General features: G+C 50.2%; 1 protein-coding gene and 1 long non-coding RNA gene across 3 annotated transcripts in view; one reads left to right on the forward strand and one right to left on the reverse strand.

Moving 5' to 3' along the window:
• The window catches only part of PLXDC1 (plexin domain containing 1), a 61,064-nt gene that overhangs the window by 10,201 nt on the left and 34,447 nt on the right, over positions 1-16,416 (reverse strand). Inside the window, exons 8-10 of the mRNA XM_072780361.1 lie at positions 9,229-9,324; positions 4,485-4,566; positions 1,058-1,118 (exon numbers count right to left, since the gene is read on the reverse strand). Of these exons, the coding sequence (XP_072636462.1) occupies positions 1,058-1,118; positions 4,485-4,566; positions 9,229-9,324 (239 nt within the window). The remainder of the gene's footprint in view (positions 1-1,057; positions 1,119-4,484; positions 4,567-9,228; positions 9,325-16,416) is intronic.
• Positions 627-14,492, forward strand: LOC140606650 (uncharacterized). Of its 2 annotated transcripts, none has more exons than XR_012008955.1 (5): positions 627-1,136; positions 7,405-7,502; positions 8,126-9,402; positions 11,016-11,452; positions 13,396-14,492. It is a non-coding gene; the product is annotated as an uncharacterized lncRNA (long non-coding RNA). The 2 variants fall into 2 exon arrangements; XR_012008954.1 differs by having other exon boundaries at positions 8,218-9,402; positions 13,396-14,490.

Here is a 16,416-nt window from a genome sequence, read left to right on the forward strand (position 1 = left end):
TGAGCTTTCCACTTTATCCTGAAAACGTCTTATCTTCCAAGGCAATTTATCTGTCAGCTGCTTCGAATCCTTCCTCGAGGAAGGAGCCGAGATGCCAATCTTAAACAAATAAAGCAAATCCGTACATCCGCCACAGCCAATGTCAGAAGTGGGCTGCTAGACAGGATTTCTATTCGGGCCAGAGAAAGCTCATCCAGCCTTACTAATAACGGCAGTGCTGAGCGCACAGTGTGGGGTCTGGGGGCTTATGTTTTGAAACTTTCATATCCCACCAGTTGTGAGAGGCAGGTCAAGTCATTAAATCTTTCTCTGCTCCAGTTTTCCTGTTCTGAGCAGGGGTGCAGGGGGTGGGGTGGGAGGTGGGGAGGGCACTGGCCCCTAACTCCTGGGGCTGTTTGGATTAAATCAGAGCAGGTGTAGGGCAGCATGCAGTGAAGTGCTGGGCATACCAATGTGCTCCAATGGCAAGAAGGGAGGGAGGGGGAAAGGACGCATGGGTGAATGGACCTCCTGCCCCCTTTGCCCCCTTTGCCTCCTGTACCCTTTGCTGGTACAAGGTGTAAGAATAGGATGCTCCCCACCCAGAATCAAAATATTGAGCATTCTAGAAGACTCCATCAATGAGAAGGAACCTGTATGGGATTCTAAATGGGAGGAGGTGCCTGGAACAATCCTCCTCACTCCCAGGAAAATCTGCCTCCCTGAAAATCCTGAGGGCTGGAGCCAGGGCAGCTGCTCCGAGGATGTCACCAGCCTCCCAGAGGATCCAGCTGTGGCCAACACCATGCCCAACGTACCTCTGCAAGCACCAAAAGCGCTCCCAGAGAGCTGTCTGCCCAAGACCAAGTCACCAGAAGTGCTTTTCTTAGGAACCCAGAGAACCCTCTAAAATCTCCCAAGTCTGATCTAACTGGCTCAGAGCAGTCTGAGAAACAAGTCCCAGATGGAGAGGAGAATTTCGCCAAGAGCCAAAGATGCCTTGGGAAGAGCTACTGGGGGAGGGGCCTGCTGGCAGCCCTATCTGTTCCCCACAGCTGGACTCACTGAAGCTTCTTACCTCCTGGGCACAGCCGTAGGCCAGCCACTCCTGGCGGTAGCGGTCAAAACCACTGGAGCATCTGCAAGGGGACCAAAAGGTAAGAAGTGTGATGGATTGACAGAGAAGCCCTCCCCTTCATTCCACTCTGCGCCCCCCCCAGTTCATTAACAGCTCTCCGATGATGATGGCAAGGAGGGGGCCGATCTCCCAGGGCTGCAGTGATCAAGACCACTGGGCAGGTGCCCTCCTCAGCACCAGACAGCTCTGGGATCGCAAGCCCAGCCCCCTTCCCCAAATACTCCTTCCTCAGAAGGAAGGGAGGCTGTCTGTGGCATCTCCACTCTCCCCCACACCCACCTCCCCAGGACCAGGGCCACATCTGTCCAGATGAGTGTATAGGGAGCTAGAAGGACTGCACAACCTCAAATGAACTTTAAGATCCTCTTGGCTCTAGGCTGCTATGAAACTGCTGAGAATCCAGGGAATTCACACAAATGTCTTCTGGGGAAAGTCTCGCTTATTCACAGATAATCCTCGTCTTTCTTGGGGGAGAGACCTAAACTTGACAAGCAGAGGCTAGGCTGAAGGTGGACATCTGCAGATTTAGCCCATATCTCCTTGTGTGATCATTAAAGGGCAGAAATGAGGGTCTTGCCAGAGGCTAGGAGAGATGAAAACCTGCCTGGCCAGCATCCCAGGAAAGGACACTGTGCAGCTCCACTGGCTGGAAGATGCCAAGAACTTCCCTAGGGAAGGGGTGGGGGTATGAGAATGAACCAGAGAATGTTCTCCATGCTCGAATTTCCATTCTTCACTCTGGTGCCAAGGGAATCCACTAAGCCCTACTTAAGCTCTGGGACATCTGCATGGGAAGGATAATATCATGAGCCACCAGTGCTGAGAAAGGATTCATGGCTAGTTAATTTTCTTCACCAGCAACCGCCCACCCATCTGCCGGAGACCTGGTGAGGCGGAGGATTTCTGAGCACTGTCAGTGTTTTCTTCTGAAGATGCCTCCTCAGGGTCTGGGATGCTTCTCCTACAGCTGGGACAGCCGAACTAAGCCATCCTCCTCCCCTGACACCCCCCGGTCCTTTGTGCCCACTACTTTGGAGCACAGAGGATTAGGGGGTCTATTGGGGGCTGGAAACTAAAGTTTTTTTGCAAGCCAAACTAACTGCTTCTTTCAAGGACTGAGTCTTTGATATAGGTCTAAGAGCATCACATTCTAAGCCCTGAGCCAACCAACCCAGATGCAGAGAAAGGCATGAGACATGGCCTCTATTGAGTGCCTCCTGAATGCCAGGTGCTGCCCCAGCCATATGCTACTCCTGTACTATATCATGGGACCCTCACGGTGATGCTGTAAAGCAGACTAAGGCCTTCATTCCCTTGGCCAAATCCTGGAGTTAAGGCCATGCTGAGACTCCGGAGTGGGCCCTTGGGGTTGGGGCTGGGGGTGCAATGTGGGATGAAAGGAAGATACCATTACCGAAGTGAAATTGTCTAAACCAGATCCAGCCCCTGGGTAAGGAGGGGAAGCTCTGGGAGGCTGCGGAAGGCAGAGTGGGTGGCGAGGAAGGGGAAGCTGAGAACCCACAGGGTGATTGCAAGCAGCTGTTGGTGGGAGACACCCCAATGGCCAGTCCCTCAGCATCAGCCCTGCCCACTGGCTCTTTAGGGACCTGGGGTCAGCTCTCAGTTGGTGCCGAGGCTCCAGAGAGCTGGCAAAGAGAGGGCCGTGCTAGGGTGAGCCCAGGCCCATGGGCATTGGGGAACAGGATTTCAGCCCCACATCAACCTCACTTGCTCCCTGCTGGAGCTTCTCTGTCCCAGAGCTGACATGACCACAGCAAAGGCAATGTCCACACTCAAGGCCTTGCCCTACCCCACCCCTTGCCCTCTCCCTCCCTCATTAAACTGTCATGGTCTCTGGCTTTGGGCGTATGTTTTAAATGGGGATGTGTCAGTGTGAGGGTTCTGCTTTCATCTGACCCATTTTAAAGTTCTCATGGCTCAGCTCTGGTTGTACGCTGAGTCATGTGGTGGCAGCCAGCCCCAGGATCCCAGGGCTCATCTGAGGTCATCTGGGCTATCTCTCCATGCTGAGACAGTGGCTCGGAAACTTGAGAGTGTATTAGAAGGACCACGCTGCAAAGCTGCGCTCCAGGAAGAAACAACGTGGGTTCTACCCTAGGTATTCTCTCTGAGGCTCCATGCCTTTTGTGCACAGGGCCTTGGACACTTTGCAAAAATACTCTTTGGTAGGTTGAGAAATTAAAATGATGGCATATTCCTCACCCATCTTTCCCCAGGTCACATACCCACAGCCCATTTTACAGGGAAAATAAACTAAGGCCCCAGGAGAGTGAATAAGAGCACAGCTGGTGGGAAGAACACTCAGGAGCCCCTCTCCTCCTGGCCTGGGCTGTGTCCTGTGCTGGGCAGGCCGCCTGTGAAGGCAGAAGCTTCTATTTCTGCACCGGGATATTTGAAAGCAGCGAAGGAAACGCTGACAGATGCACCACAGCTGCAAGGAATGCGGAGACTCTATAATTTGCAATTTGCAAGATTGCCCTGGTAGGCTCTCGGAGTTCATAGGGCTTCCCACTCTCATGAGAGCTCGAGTCCCCACAGAAATGTTTTTTTTCCCCCTCCTGCTATTTATCTTGGATGGATGAACAGGGCTCAAATTGTGAGTCTAATCTGTAAGGAAATGATTTCAGAACAAGGAGTGAAAGATGAGTTGGATTTAAGAACTTTATCCTTGAACCCAAATCTCATCCAGAATTTTCCCTGTTTCCAGAACCAAGCTAACACAGCTTTGTGGCCTGCCCTAACCTTCCACAGATGCCCACAATTTCCATACCCCCAGTTTTCAGGAAATCCCATTACAGCCTGACAAAGATCTTAAGGTGATGTATGAGGGTCACGGGGCTCTCCTCCAATGGCAATGGGACTCTGGAGCTGGCAGGCCTCACATTTGTTTGCAGATGAGGCGCCATGTTGAAATGCAGGCTCCTGGGCTCGCCTCCCAGAGATCCTGATACGGGGGTCTGGGGTGGGCCCCAGGAATCTGCATATTTAACACGAGACCCAGCTGATCCTGGGATCCTCCCAGCTATGGACCATTCTTCTAGAAGTGGTGCCGAGGGATGAACCAACCCTTCCAGCATGTGAGGACAAGCTGCAGTAGATGGGATCTCTGAATGGTCTTCCAGAAACTTAGAAACTGGGACCCTGTAGCATAGTCCCCTTGATTGGTCACAGGCCTCAGGGAAAAATTCACTCCTGTGACATTCTAGTCCTCGGGGGCACAGCAGACTAGCTAGAGAGACTCTCATGTTGGCAGCCAGGTCTGAGGCACAGGGAGGGGGCGGGGCCTCCCTCTGTCCCTCCCCCACAGCCCACTCGTGGGAACCAAAGGCTCAGCCTGGGCACACACCTCTGCAGGACATGGCACCAGCTGCAGTTGAAGGTCAGGTCCGAGGACACACAGGCGTCACAGCTCCGATGCTGCAGGCAGGCTGCAAGAGAGAAGGCGGTTGTCCCTCAACAGCACACCCTCCCCCATGGACCTCCATGGACCTCTGAAAGGCACAACTCTCCCAAATGCTGGGCCCTTACAGAGCTACGAAGTCTTTGTGTAGCAGGGACCCTCGTGGTCATTAATGCCACCCTCACTTGAGTCCAGCCCTGATTCTTCCATCTTTTTCTCCCTCCTCCCCTGTCCTCCTTCCTCCTTCCATAACCGGGGGGTCGGGCCCCGAGCTGGTGCTGAGGATTGCACAGTGAGTCCCGGTACCTGCCTTCTTGGGCCTTACAGTCCTAGGGGCAGACAGACACCAAACAGATCATCAAACAGACAGAACTACATAATTATCATTGTGATGAGGCTTGTGAAGAAAACTTACAGGGGCCTCGAAGCATGGACCAAGGGATCTCACCTACTTTGGGAAGTTATTCTGCTGGGCTGTTGCCCGCAATTACAGGAGTGAAAGGATTCTTTCTCTTGAGATACGTGTGACATAAACATCGTGTGCATTAAGGATGTATGACACACTGATTTGATACCTTTATATTGCAACATGATTGCCATTGTAGGGTTAGCTACCAGGCTGCTACCTCACATGAGTATTATTTCCTCTTGTGGTAGGAACAAGTAAGAGCTAGTCTTCTAGCAAGTTTAATGTTTATAATATGCTTTTGTTGGCTATAATCACAGAAAAGGATGTTTAAGATGTTCTGGTTTGCCCCCGCCCCAACCAGTGCTAGCTGGGAGCACCCCCATTCCCTCACATTTGGCCCATGTTGGGGGGATTGGCACCAGAAATCCTCCCCGGGCCTGTCTCTTCCTCCTCACTCTCCTCCTCACTCACCTGCTCCCAGGGAAGCCTGAGCACTGCTGTTTGTGAGGGTAAACCAGGCATTCATAATTCCATTCCTTTCTTCTCCCTCTCCTCTTGGAATTGACCTACCCTGGGATGGGGGGTGGGGGACCATGTGGATCTCTCTGCTCACTTGGGTTCACATGTCCTACTTGGGGAGTTCCCGAACCTCACTGTGCCTCAGTTCCTCATTTATAAAACAGGGATCCTGATGCTCTCTGCTTGGTACACGTGCAGTGAGGATGAAATGAGGTAACACTGGAGAGGGTCTGTGACAGTGCGGGCCATATGCTGAGCCCAGTAAGTGCTGCTAGTGATTGTGTGATCTTACTCGTTCTCTGCAGTGTACCTACCAGGTATTCATCCACTCATTCATTCATGCATGCATTCATTCATTCTTCCTCTTTTTTAAAAAAGATTTATTTATATCAGAGAGAGAGAGAGAGAAAGAGAGTGCGAGCTTAGGGAGGGGCAGAGGGAGAAGGAGAGAAAGAATCCTCAAGCAGACTCCCTGCTGAGTGCAGAGCCCGACAGGGGCTCAATCCCTAGACCCCCGAGATCATGACCTGAGCTGAAATGAAGAGTGGGACCCTTATCCAGTTGAGCCACCCAGGCATCCGCCGATTCATTCTTTCAAGAAATATTTATTGAGTGCCTGCCACAGGCAGACACTGTCCCAGCTGCTGGAGATGCACGGATGAACAGGGAAAGACAGACAGACCAGCTGTCTGCATGGATTCTGCAGTCTAGCACAGGAGATGGCCAACAACACACAGACAACAGAATCTAGACTAGGGTTTCTGGCAGTGGGCTGTGAAAAAGTGGCACAGGATGGGGAGGCAGGATGGCCATGGAGGTATGTTCTATTTGGGGAGGTTGGCGAAGGCGACTGAGGAGAAATCATTTGGGCAGAGATTGAGAAAAGGGAAGAAGCAAGCCTGGAAGAGGAGAATTCCAAGCAGAAAAGACGTTGAGTGTAGAGGTTCAGGAGGAGCATGTTCTAGCCATGTTCCCAACAGCAGCCATAATGCTAATGGCCTGGGCAGAGTGGACAAGCTGTGGAGCATAGGCATGAGGAGGAGCCACAGCTGGGGCCTGGCCTGGAGCAGGGCTGGAGAGCAGAGGAGTTAGTGGGAGCGGGCTGCTAGAGGGTGCACGGACTCCTCTGGCACCAGCCAAGCACAGGAGCAGAGAGGGCCAAGGGGGCAGGAGGTAGGGGGGCTGGATTTTAAACCTTGTTCACTTGCAATTGAGCGCCACCCACTGAAGAGAACCAGCGTGATCTCTGGGTGGCAGCAGCTGCCACAGAGCCTGTGTGTTTTATTACAAGGAGAGCCAGGCCCTCACCCGGAGGAACTGTGTGCAGCACAAGGGCTCATGTGATGAGCAGCTGAACAGAATAGAACACAATGACAACAGCAAGAAGTGACAACTAACTCAGAAAAAATAACCACTTTCAATACTTGTCACACCCATTTCTTCACTGTGTGAGTGTTTCTGGGCTATGACTGCAATCCATTGATTAGGGAGCCAGTTTGCATTCCATGGACCCCCAACAAGATGGCAGCTGGGAACCAGCCCTGGGTGAGTGGGAGAAAAGCTGCTGTGGGCACAGAGTCACCTTCAGTCACTGTGGGAGGGACTGGCTGTAGGTGGCACTGTGTCCTTTCAGTAGAAGAGCTCTCCAGCTGTTCTGTGTGCTGCTGTATCCAGGGCACCTAGAACAGCACCTGGCGTGTGGTAGGCAGTTTACAAATGTTTATAGAATTGATGGATTGGCAGTTTTGATAGCCCTGTTTTACAGGAGACGGAACTGAGAAGACTTAGAGAGTCAGGGAGCTAGGGGCGGCAGGTCTGGGTTTGAACTGAGGTCTGCGGGAGCCAAAACCCTGAGCTCTTAGCCTTGAGGTCCCAGTGGGGGCTTCCCTGCCCCAGCGCCCACCCTGAGCCTGTGCCACCTTTTCATGTGTCTTCCAGAAGAGTGACCAGGAGGAATCAGCCACAGAGTGCAATGGCTTGGAGAAAGACCATCCATATCTCTGGAAGAATCTGGCTAAGTCCTGCCCTACCCAAAGGTAAGGGAGAAATCCTGCATGGGGGTGGGGGAGATGCAGAGTTTTCTCAGGCCCAAGTTAACCGGCCTTCCAGGGGTTCAAATCATAGCTGCATAGGTCCCATAGCGCTGACCCTGCCCCATCTACTGTACCCACATAGGCAACCACATGGGAGCCCACAGCCTGCTCATTCCCAGTGGCTCTGGAGGCTCCTTAAAAGGCTCTAGGCAAACTGGCCCTGAGAAAAAAGCCTGGGAGCCTCGGTGGGGTATGAGTACAACCCACTGACCTTTATTTCTCATCTGAATTTCAGATGTCCTGAGTGCTATTAAATGCTCACAAAATTCACTGGAGGGGTGGGAAGTGGCTGAAATGTACAGACAGTGTCCCAGAAATGATTCCCAAGACGCTTCACTTCCGCCCAGGCAGCTACCCTGCCCTTGGATGTCCTTGCTCCTAAGTGCAGTTTATTCAAGTTCTAGAACTTGAGGTTTGCCCTTAGCAGTCCTTGAGGAACCCCTGCTTCTCAGGCCCGGGTCTCCTCTGCATAGAAAGAGGACAGCTGGGGTAGGGATGGGGCTGTGACCAGCAGGGGGTCCTAGTTGTGTGACCCCCATGGTGTGTGTGTCCTTCCTCTTTCCCAGGGGAAGACACCTGCTGAGTTCTGCTGAGACAGACCTAGTGTTCAAGAACTTTCCTCCTCCCCTTCTTCTTTCTCCACCCACCCTGCTTCCAGAACCTCCAGGGAAGAAGAAGGGAAGGCAAGGCAAGAAATGCCCCAGAGGGCAAGGAGAAGGGTCCCTGGAATGGAGTGCCGCATGGAGTGCCCTGGGAAAATACCTGAAGGGAGCCTGCCTCTCCCTCTGCCTATGTCTCTGCCTCTCTCTGTTTCTCATGAATAAATGCATAAAATCTTTTAAAAAAATAAAAATGCAAGAACAGGGGACACCTGGCTGGCTCAGTCTGGACAGCATGTGGCTCTTGATCTCAGGGTCATGAGTCTGAGTCCCAAGTTGGGCGTAGAGATTACTTAAATAAATAAATAAACTTTAAAAAATAATAAGAAAATAAAAATGCAAGAACAGGAGTGTTGTTCTCCTTTCCCTCGCTCTCCCCAGCTACCCTGACCACATCTTGAATAGCATCCAAATCGGATCCTGTGGGGTCCAGGGCAGCAGCTGGGGCCTCGGCCATGGTGTGCCCTAAACTATAGGTGAGTCGGGGGGGAGACGTGGGGCAGAGGGCCAGAGTCATGGTTCTTGGAGGACTGCTGGCTAAATTGCCTTATTCCCTCCTGCCTCTGGACTTTGGCATTACTCCTCATCTAAGGAAAATGTAACCAAAAAAATGTAAGGACCAGTTCATTCAGTTCCTGGATTATCTTTCCTGGGGGCTCAGTCTAAAAATTTTCAGAGGTACATTTATCTTGGGTTTTAATTGTGTGTTAATAACAATAGCTGTCACATGTCAAGTATAAACCACACCTCTGGACATGCCAGTTAGTGGCAGAGTTGCCATTAATGTCCTCAACTCTACCTACTGTGGTTCTGACTCTTACCACAGCTCTGGGAGGGAAGTGGTGTAAGGCTCATGTGACAAATAAGAAATGGCAGCCCAGAGAAATTAGGTGGCCATACCCACACGGGGGTTAGTTGTGGGCCAGGGAATGGAATCCAGATTGTTTGACTATGAAGCTCGTTCCAGGACAGTGGAATGCCCTCCCTCGGTGGGAGCACACTCTACTCACTTGGCAGTGGGGTGAACTCCACGGCTGATGTGCTGGTGACCTTGCTGGGGTCCAGCTCCACACGGTGGTATTCGAAGATGGTCCTTCGCCGAGATTCTGAAACAGAGGCAGAGCCTGTCATCAGGAGCATCTCACAGCCAGAGGCCTCTGAGGCTTGTACCTGGAGCCTGACAGGTGGGCAAGAGATTGCAACGAATGGATGGGGGAGTCAATATGCAGTACTGAGGGTGGGAAGTAAACTCATCAACCTGGGACAATGATCTTGAAGCTGAAGGGAGTCAAGAGGACACGAGTTGACCCTGAGAGAGAGCTCTGTATTGTAAACAGGTTAAACTACTCAACACAGAGGCCTGGTTACTCCTGGGTCAGGGCGTAGGAGCTCTCATGCTTCTGCGTGGCTTTCTGCCTTTGCAGATGCTGTTCCCTTGGCCCATAATGTTCTTCTACCCCTTCTCTCCTTGTCTAGCTTATGCTTCCTGATCCAGCTCAGGGCCACTTCCTCTGAGCAGCCTTCCTTAGTCAGCTCCTTCCTCTTCTTTACTTAGGCCGGGAACCCTGCTCCCACTGCACTCCCCATATGTGTGGTCGTGAGGGTCTATCTGGGTGGTGGGGCCATTAGGCTGTGAGCATCTGGTCTTGAACCTGACCCACAGCAAATGCTCTGCAAATGTCTGCAGATGCACAGGCTGAACTTGGAGAACCTTTTCCTTCCTAGGTGGAAGCCAGAACAAGGTTCAGAGCCTGGGGCTGGGCTTCTGTTCTTCCTCAGTCCCTGCAGGAACTCCCTACAGGACATCAGTTTCAAGAGATCTGAGTTCTGATTTGAGTTCTGCTCCCAATCTTAGGGCCCCAGTTTCTCTTCTGTGATGTGGAAAGACAGAAACCCCTGTTCCAACACACTTGGGAGGAAAAAAGTGTATTATCGATGAGAAGACTTCTAAAATGACAGTCTGAGATGCTTTGATATTTCCCACTGCACCCCCACACCCACCCAAGAACCAGGACTTAGGGTTGGTTTCTTTAGGCTCTGGAAGGCTGGCAGCCAGCCGTTGAGCTTTGTGAATGAATTTCCCTACAAGGAGAAGGGGTCATGTAGTGCTTGGCCTGCCCAGTACCCCATCTTCCTTTTGGAAACAGCATTCCCTTTGGGCGAACCGCCCCTAGCCCACTCCTACAAGTGATCTGCACTGGAGCTACCATCTTCCTCCATGACCTTGCCTCCCTGGCTACCCAGTGATTGTTCCAGGGCCGTGCATTGATGTAAGCTGGACCAATCAGAGACCTTCCCTGGGACTTTTCAGCTGTAACCAAAAAGTCCTTTGCTTCCTAGTAATGAAGCTGAGAAAAAATTATGGCCATAGGTCCAAGCTCACACGCGAGCCTCATGAAGTAGGACATACTGGTGGCTTTGCAGGCTCTGGTGTCCCAGGACCTGCCCTGGTCCCTGTCTCCCTAGCTATCAGTTCTTCCTTTGATTCTTTGGGCTACTTCGTATCACTTTTTCCACTTAAGCTAGTTTTAGTTGGGTTTTTGTTACAGGAAGCCCAGAGTAGTAAGGACATAACTCTCTCTCAGCTGAAGATGGTTTGGAAGAAGCTTCCCCAGGGTGCCAGCAGAACTCTTCAGGCCCAGTTGTGAAAGGGAAGGCATCGTGTGCAATAGCTGGGTGCCCCATCCCCCAGCCCTCCTCCTGAATGAAGAATCTGCTTAAAAGAACATCTCATCAAAAAAAAAAAAAAAAAAAAAAGAACATCTCATCTACATTTCTATCATTTATTTATCCCCAGTCTTGGAATCAATGCCTCCTATTAACCCAAGATTGAACCCCAGTTGGTCTGGTGTTAAAAAGTTCCTGTGCTGCATGATGGAAGTGTCAGCCCCTGAAACATTCTCAAACACAGAATGTCCTGGAAACATTCTATGCAGTGAATGAGTCCTGACTGTGGAATTTGCTGATTTCCATGCTGTAAATACTTCCTGCGCTGATCTCAAGCTACCAATTTGGAGTCACTGAACACAGCATTGGGAAGAGACGTGGTCACTCTACTCTTGTGACTGCACAAGGGTCCCTGGCACACCGTATTTCTTCCTGGTTTCCTTACAGTAGTACTCCATATCCGCGACTTCACTTTCCTGGTTTGTGACCCATGGTCAACCACGCCACTCACCTCCCTCCATCTCCTCATGTAGGCATTTTATCATCTCACATCAGCACAAAAGAAGGGTGAGTATGGTACAATAAGATATTTTGAGAGAGAGAGACTGCAGTCACTTAACTTTTATTATATTATGTTGTTATGATTTTATTATTGCTTTGTTTTATTGCTAGTTATTGTTAATCTCTTACTGTGCCTACTTTATAAATTAAATTTTATCATAGGTATGTCTGTATGGGAAGAAACATAGTATATATAAGCTTCAGTACTACCCATGGTTTCAGGCATCCATTGGGGGTCATGGAACGTGTCCCCACGGATCAGAGTGGGGGCGGGGGACTACTGTATTTGTGTTCTAAAAGGGTAGAAGAGAAATATTTACAATGTTTCTGTAAAAACAAATAATTAAGCCAAATGCCGAGTAATTGTGTGCTTATTTTTTTCCTAAGCAATCCTAAGTCTGAAAAGGAAGGGGCTGAGAGGCAAGCCTCATAAATATCAGACAGTCACTGCCCAATGTCTACAGGATTACCAAGGTCCTAGGGAGGAGAGACTCCTCTAACAAAAGCTGAAGGAATGAGGTTCACAGAGCCCTGTACACACACACACACACACACACACCTTTTTTTTTTTTTTTTTTTTTTTTTTTTTTGGTGTAAGAAAGGCCTGTGGCCAAGCAGGAGTGGGGTCTGGAAGAGATTGGGGTGAGGAAGGTCACCCTTCTGCAATTCATCTGCTCCATTTCTAATCCAAACAAAGGCCCATATGCACTGCAGGCCCCTCCCTATGTGACACCAACTGCTATGGGAAGGTGGCCTGGGCTTTGAGTGAGCCTAGGGAATGTGGGACATGTAGATAGAGGATACCTGGGCAGCCTTCAACAGCTCTGTCCCACCCACCACCCTCAAGGGCCATCCCTCTTTCTGAAAAATTACACTACATTTTAGCACTACAATGTAAGAGTAATGTATGAGTAAGAATGTAAGAATAAGAAAACAAAGTGAAATTCCAGGTCTTCCAAGGGGCCTAAGACCATGGGGTCTAGAGTCTATGTAAACCTTTCTTCCTTTCTCTGCTTCCTCCTTCAAGACCCTGCTCAAGGGACACACCCTCGTTAAAGGCTTCTCCACCCTCCTTGGGCTCAGTTAGTGGCCTTTCCTCTGAGCTTCACAGCCTCCTGCAGGATGTCTAGCGTCACCTGTTACACCACTCCATCAATATTGACTTTGCTGGCCACCTACCCTACCAGGCTGTGAGCTCCTCCAGGGTGGAGCCTGCAAGTTATCTGTGTCCATCTCCCAGCCCCTAGCACCTGGCCCTGCATATAACAGGACCTCAAGGAATGACTGAATGAAGGAGTGTTTTGTAGATAGTCACAAAACCTCAGCAACTTATTACAGCTTTAGCCTACAGCCTAAAGCTAGAACACCCTTCTGCCTCAGCCCACCAGACTATGGTCTTTCTCAAAAGGTCAGCCCCCAATGGGCTCTGCAGCCAGACATGCCCTTTTCTACCTTAGAGCTCAAAGTAGGGGAGAACCGGCTTTCCAGATTTCTCCACCTGCAAGGAGGTAGAGAAGAGCTTACTCCTGGGATCGGAAGGAAGGTGAAATGCGAGGGACAAGTGGAGTCAGGGTTGGGCATGAATGGAGACATGAATTTGTCAAGGAGGCTGATTTCAGGGATGGAGAAACATGAGGAGCAGCCAGAGAAGGCGAGACTCCCAGCAAACCTCACACCAGAATCTAGTGATGGGCCTCCCCACCACCTGGGCTGGGGAACTGGAGTTGGGGGTGTAATTCAAGTGAGAATGCAGCCTGACAGGGCCAGATGCACTCCAAAGACCATCATCTCCCTACCTCAGGGCAGAGGAGAAGACTATAGTTGGAAGGGGGATGAGGGTGGGTGTACGGAAATAGACCTCTGATTTAAAATATTTGCTCACTTCAACTGCCAACTTGTACTTGTTTAAGTGTACAGCTTTGGCAATATTTTTATTTCTCTATAAACAGAACTCTTCATATCCCTGCCGGAGTTATTTGCTTTTGGATTATCTCGCCAACATCTGGGGCTCACCCAAGGATGATGACGTCCATCTGCATGACCAACAGATCCCTCCGGAACCAAGACAGAGGCCGCCCCAAAGCCACATTTCTGGCATCTTGAGACATTCTGTTTTGCTCTCTGCCTCCATTTGTCAAAGATTCAAAAATACTAAGGTCCAGACACAGAAAGCCCTGATGCCCAAACAAGAAATGTTAACAGCTCAAAAGAGAGGTTTGCATGTCCCATTTTGTTTCAAAACCAGACATCAGTGGGGAAGAGTTGGATTGGTCAGAAGAAATCAAACTGACAAGCTCTACCACGAACTGCCCTCCAAAATGGGTGGTTACGGTATAAAAAATATATAAGATAGTAGTTTCAGGATAAGTTTTCAATTTTCTCGTTCATGTCTTTCTTTGCTCATTTGACTATTCATTCAATAATCATAAGTTGAGCCCCAGCAGGGGACCTCAGAGGTGGACACAATGAGGGTCCTGTACCCCAAGGGGCAGGCCACAGTCTGAAGCCCTGAGAAATTAAATACTCATTAACTGGTTTCACTGATTCAGAACCTCTGTCAGTTTTGACATTGGCCACACTAAAATTGCTTGTATACTGTCCATGAAAGAAGGAGGTTTTTAAAAGATGAGATTTGATTTATTTATTAGAGAGAGAGAGAGAGAGAGAGAGAGAGAGAGATAGCAAGAGAGAGCACAAGCAGAAGAGAAGGAGAAGCAGGCTCCCTACTAAGTAGGGAGCAACATGGGGCTCCTTTCCAGGAGCCCAGGATCATGACTTGAGCCAAAGGCAAATGCTTAATCAACTGAGCCATCCAGGTATCCCAAGAAAGACTTCATTTTTGTTTTTGTTTTTGTTTTAAGATTTTATTTATTCATGAGAGATACAGAAAGAGAGGCAGAGATATAGAGGGAGAAGCAGGTTCCCTGTGAGGAGCCTGATGTGGGACTCAATTCTGGGATCCCAGGATCACACCCTGAGCTGAAGGCAGATGCTCAACTGCTGAGCCACCCAGGTGTCCCCAAGAAAGGGTTTCTTAAACAAATGAATAAAGGAAATTATATTGACTTTTGGGGGCCCTATGGACAAATAAAGAGTGTATAAGCTACCCTTGTGTGTTTTGCCTGCCTCTGCAAAAAGCTGCTGCTAATTGCACATAGATCTTTTCTCTGCATCAGGCATGCTCTGCAGACGCTCTGCTGCAAAGCTGGTGTAACAGTTTATGTAAGGAAATAATAGCAAGGAAAACTCTGGCTGTTTGCAGCATCTCCTTCTCTCAATCCCAAGAGAGAGACTGCGATGAATTCCCCCTACCTTTCGATAAGGGTGGGAAGAAAATGTTTGGAGCCTGGGGAAGGACACAGTCCTGCAGACCAGACTAGGTTCAGTAGCTCAGGGATTCTGGAATAGTGGGAAACCAACCTGCACTTCTCCTAGCATTCCAGGCAGAGAGGAGCTTGGGTACAGAGACAATGATACCATCCATTCTGGTGGCAGTGTCCCAGAGAGGCTTGGACAATGGGAATATCTTGGTAATAATAGGAGCTGCAGACCAAAGAGCTGCCTCTGAATTTGTGTCTCATTTAAGCCATAGTTATTTGGGATTTCCTGTTATTTGCAGCTCAATCTAATCCAAACCAATACCCTACTTGTGGGTTGAATAGCAGACCCAGAGGAATCTGACCTCCCAGCCACATAAAATCCATCACTACCCAAAGCAGAGGTGGTGGCCCATTTAAAAACCCAATGAAGGCCATGGATGCTGTCCCAGAAAAATGCATGCATATGAATATGCTCCACCCACACTCCAATACTCTTCTTAAAGTCTATGCCAGGAGCCAGGCTTAAAAACCTCTGACAAAGAGAGATGCAATTAATTACCAAAGTATTCCCTCCACCTCAAGCAGCATCAGGCCCCTATTCTCACTTGGTGATCACCAGAGAGCAGAAGTCAAGGTCCAGTGGCACCCACTCTTGCACTATTCCTCATTTTTTGACCACCTGCTCTTTTTCAGGCACTGAGCTCAGCGCTGGGGCCATGGTGAGCCCCCAAGGAGCTCTCACGACCAGCTGGGGAGGGAGTGCCCAAGGAAACCATGAGTTCTGCTGCATAGAGGAGACAACATCTGAGCTAGACTAATGGATTAAAATTTTGCCAAGTGTCAAAAGGGCTGAAATGGGTGCCATTTTATACAAGAACCATGTCATAGAGATGTGGACAGCCCTTGGCATGGTCTGGGGAACTGGGCATGCAGACCAGCGATGCCCGGATAGAGAGTGGTGGACAGAGAGTGGATATGCTGTGCCAGCTGCACAGGACCTTGAAAGCCACACAAAGGATTTTGACTTCATGCTGCAGGCAACAAGGAGCCAGAGAATGACATGATCAGATCTTACAGTGACAAGAAGACATGGGGGTAGAAGGAAGGAGTGAGAGACTGGGAGCTGCGGGGCTGTGTCTGGGGGTCAGATGCTGGCATCAGTTCCCTGGCAGGCAGAGCCAACACCTCAGCAAACAGCACCTGGAGTCCTGAATCCAGCAGCTCCCACAACAGAGCCCTGCTTTACGGAGCAGGAGGGACTGCCCTCCTGTTATTGCAGGTGGGCTTTGCTTCCTCCCCTGCCCTTCTTCCTGCCTCCCCACATCTCCCTGGCTGGCTCTAAAACAGCCTTTTATTCCAGAATCATAGAGAAACCTCATATGCAGACAGCCCCTGGGGGATCTGGCTTCCTCTAATTCACCCTTGTACCGCAGCTGGATCCAACACACATTTCCTGAAACTCCGCCAGGCTGCAAAACCCTGTGAGAGAGGCACCAATGAGACCGCCACAGGGCTCAATAATCCACCTGGGTGGGGTGACTTGGCCACTCAGAACAGCCTGGGATGTGTCACACAGGGCTGTGGGTGTTTGGGGAGCTGAAGGGGAAAGGATTCACCCCTCCAACTGGAATGGGGCAGGTTAGATTTAGA

The sequence above is a fragment of the Canis lupus genome, chromosome 16 (assembly GCF_048164855.1).
Source record: "Canis lupus baileyi chromosome 16, mCanLup2.hap1, whole genome shotgun sequence".
Lineage (NCBI taxonomy): Eukaryota > Metazoa > Chordata > Mammalia > Carnivora > Canidae > Canis > Canis lupus.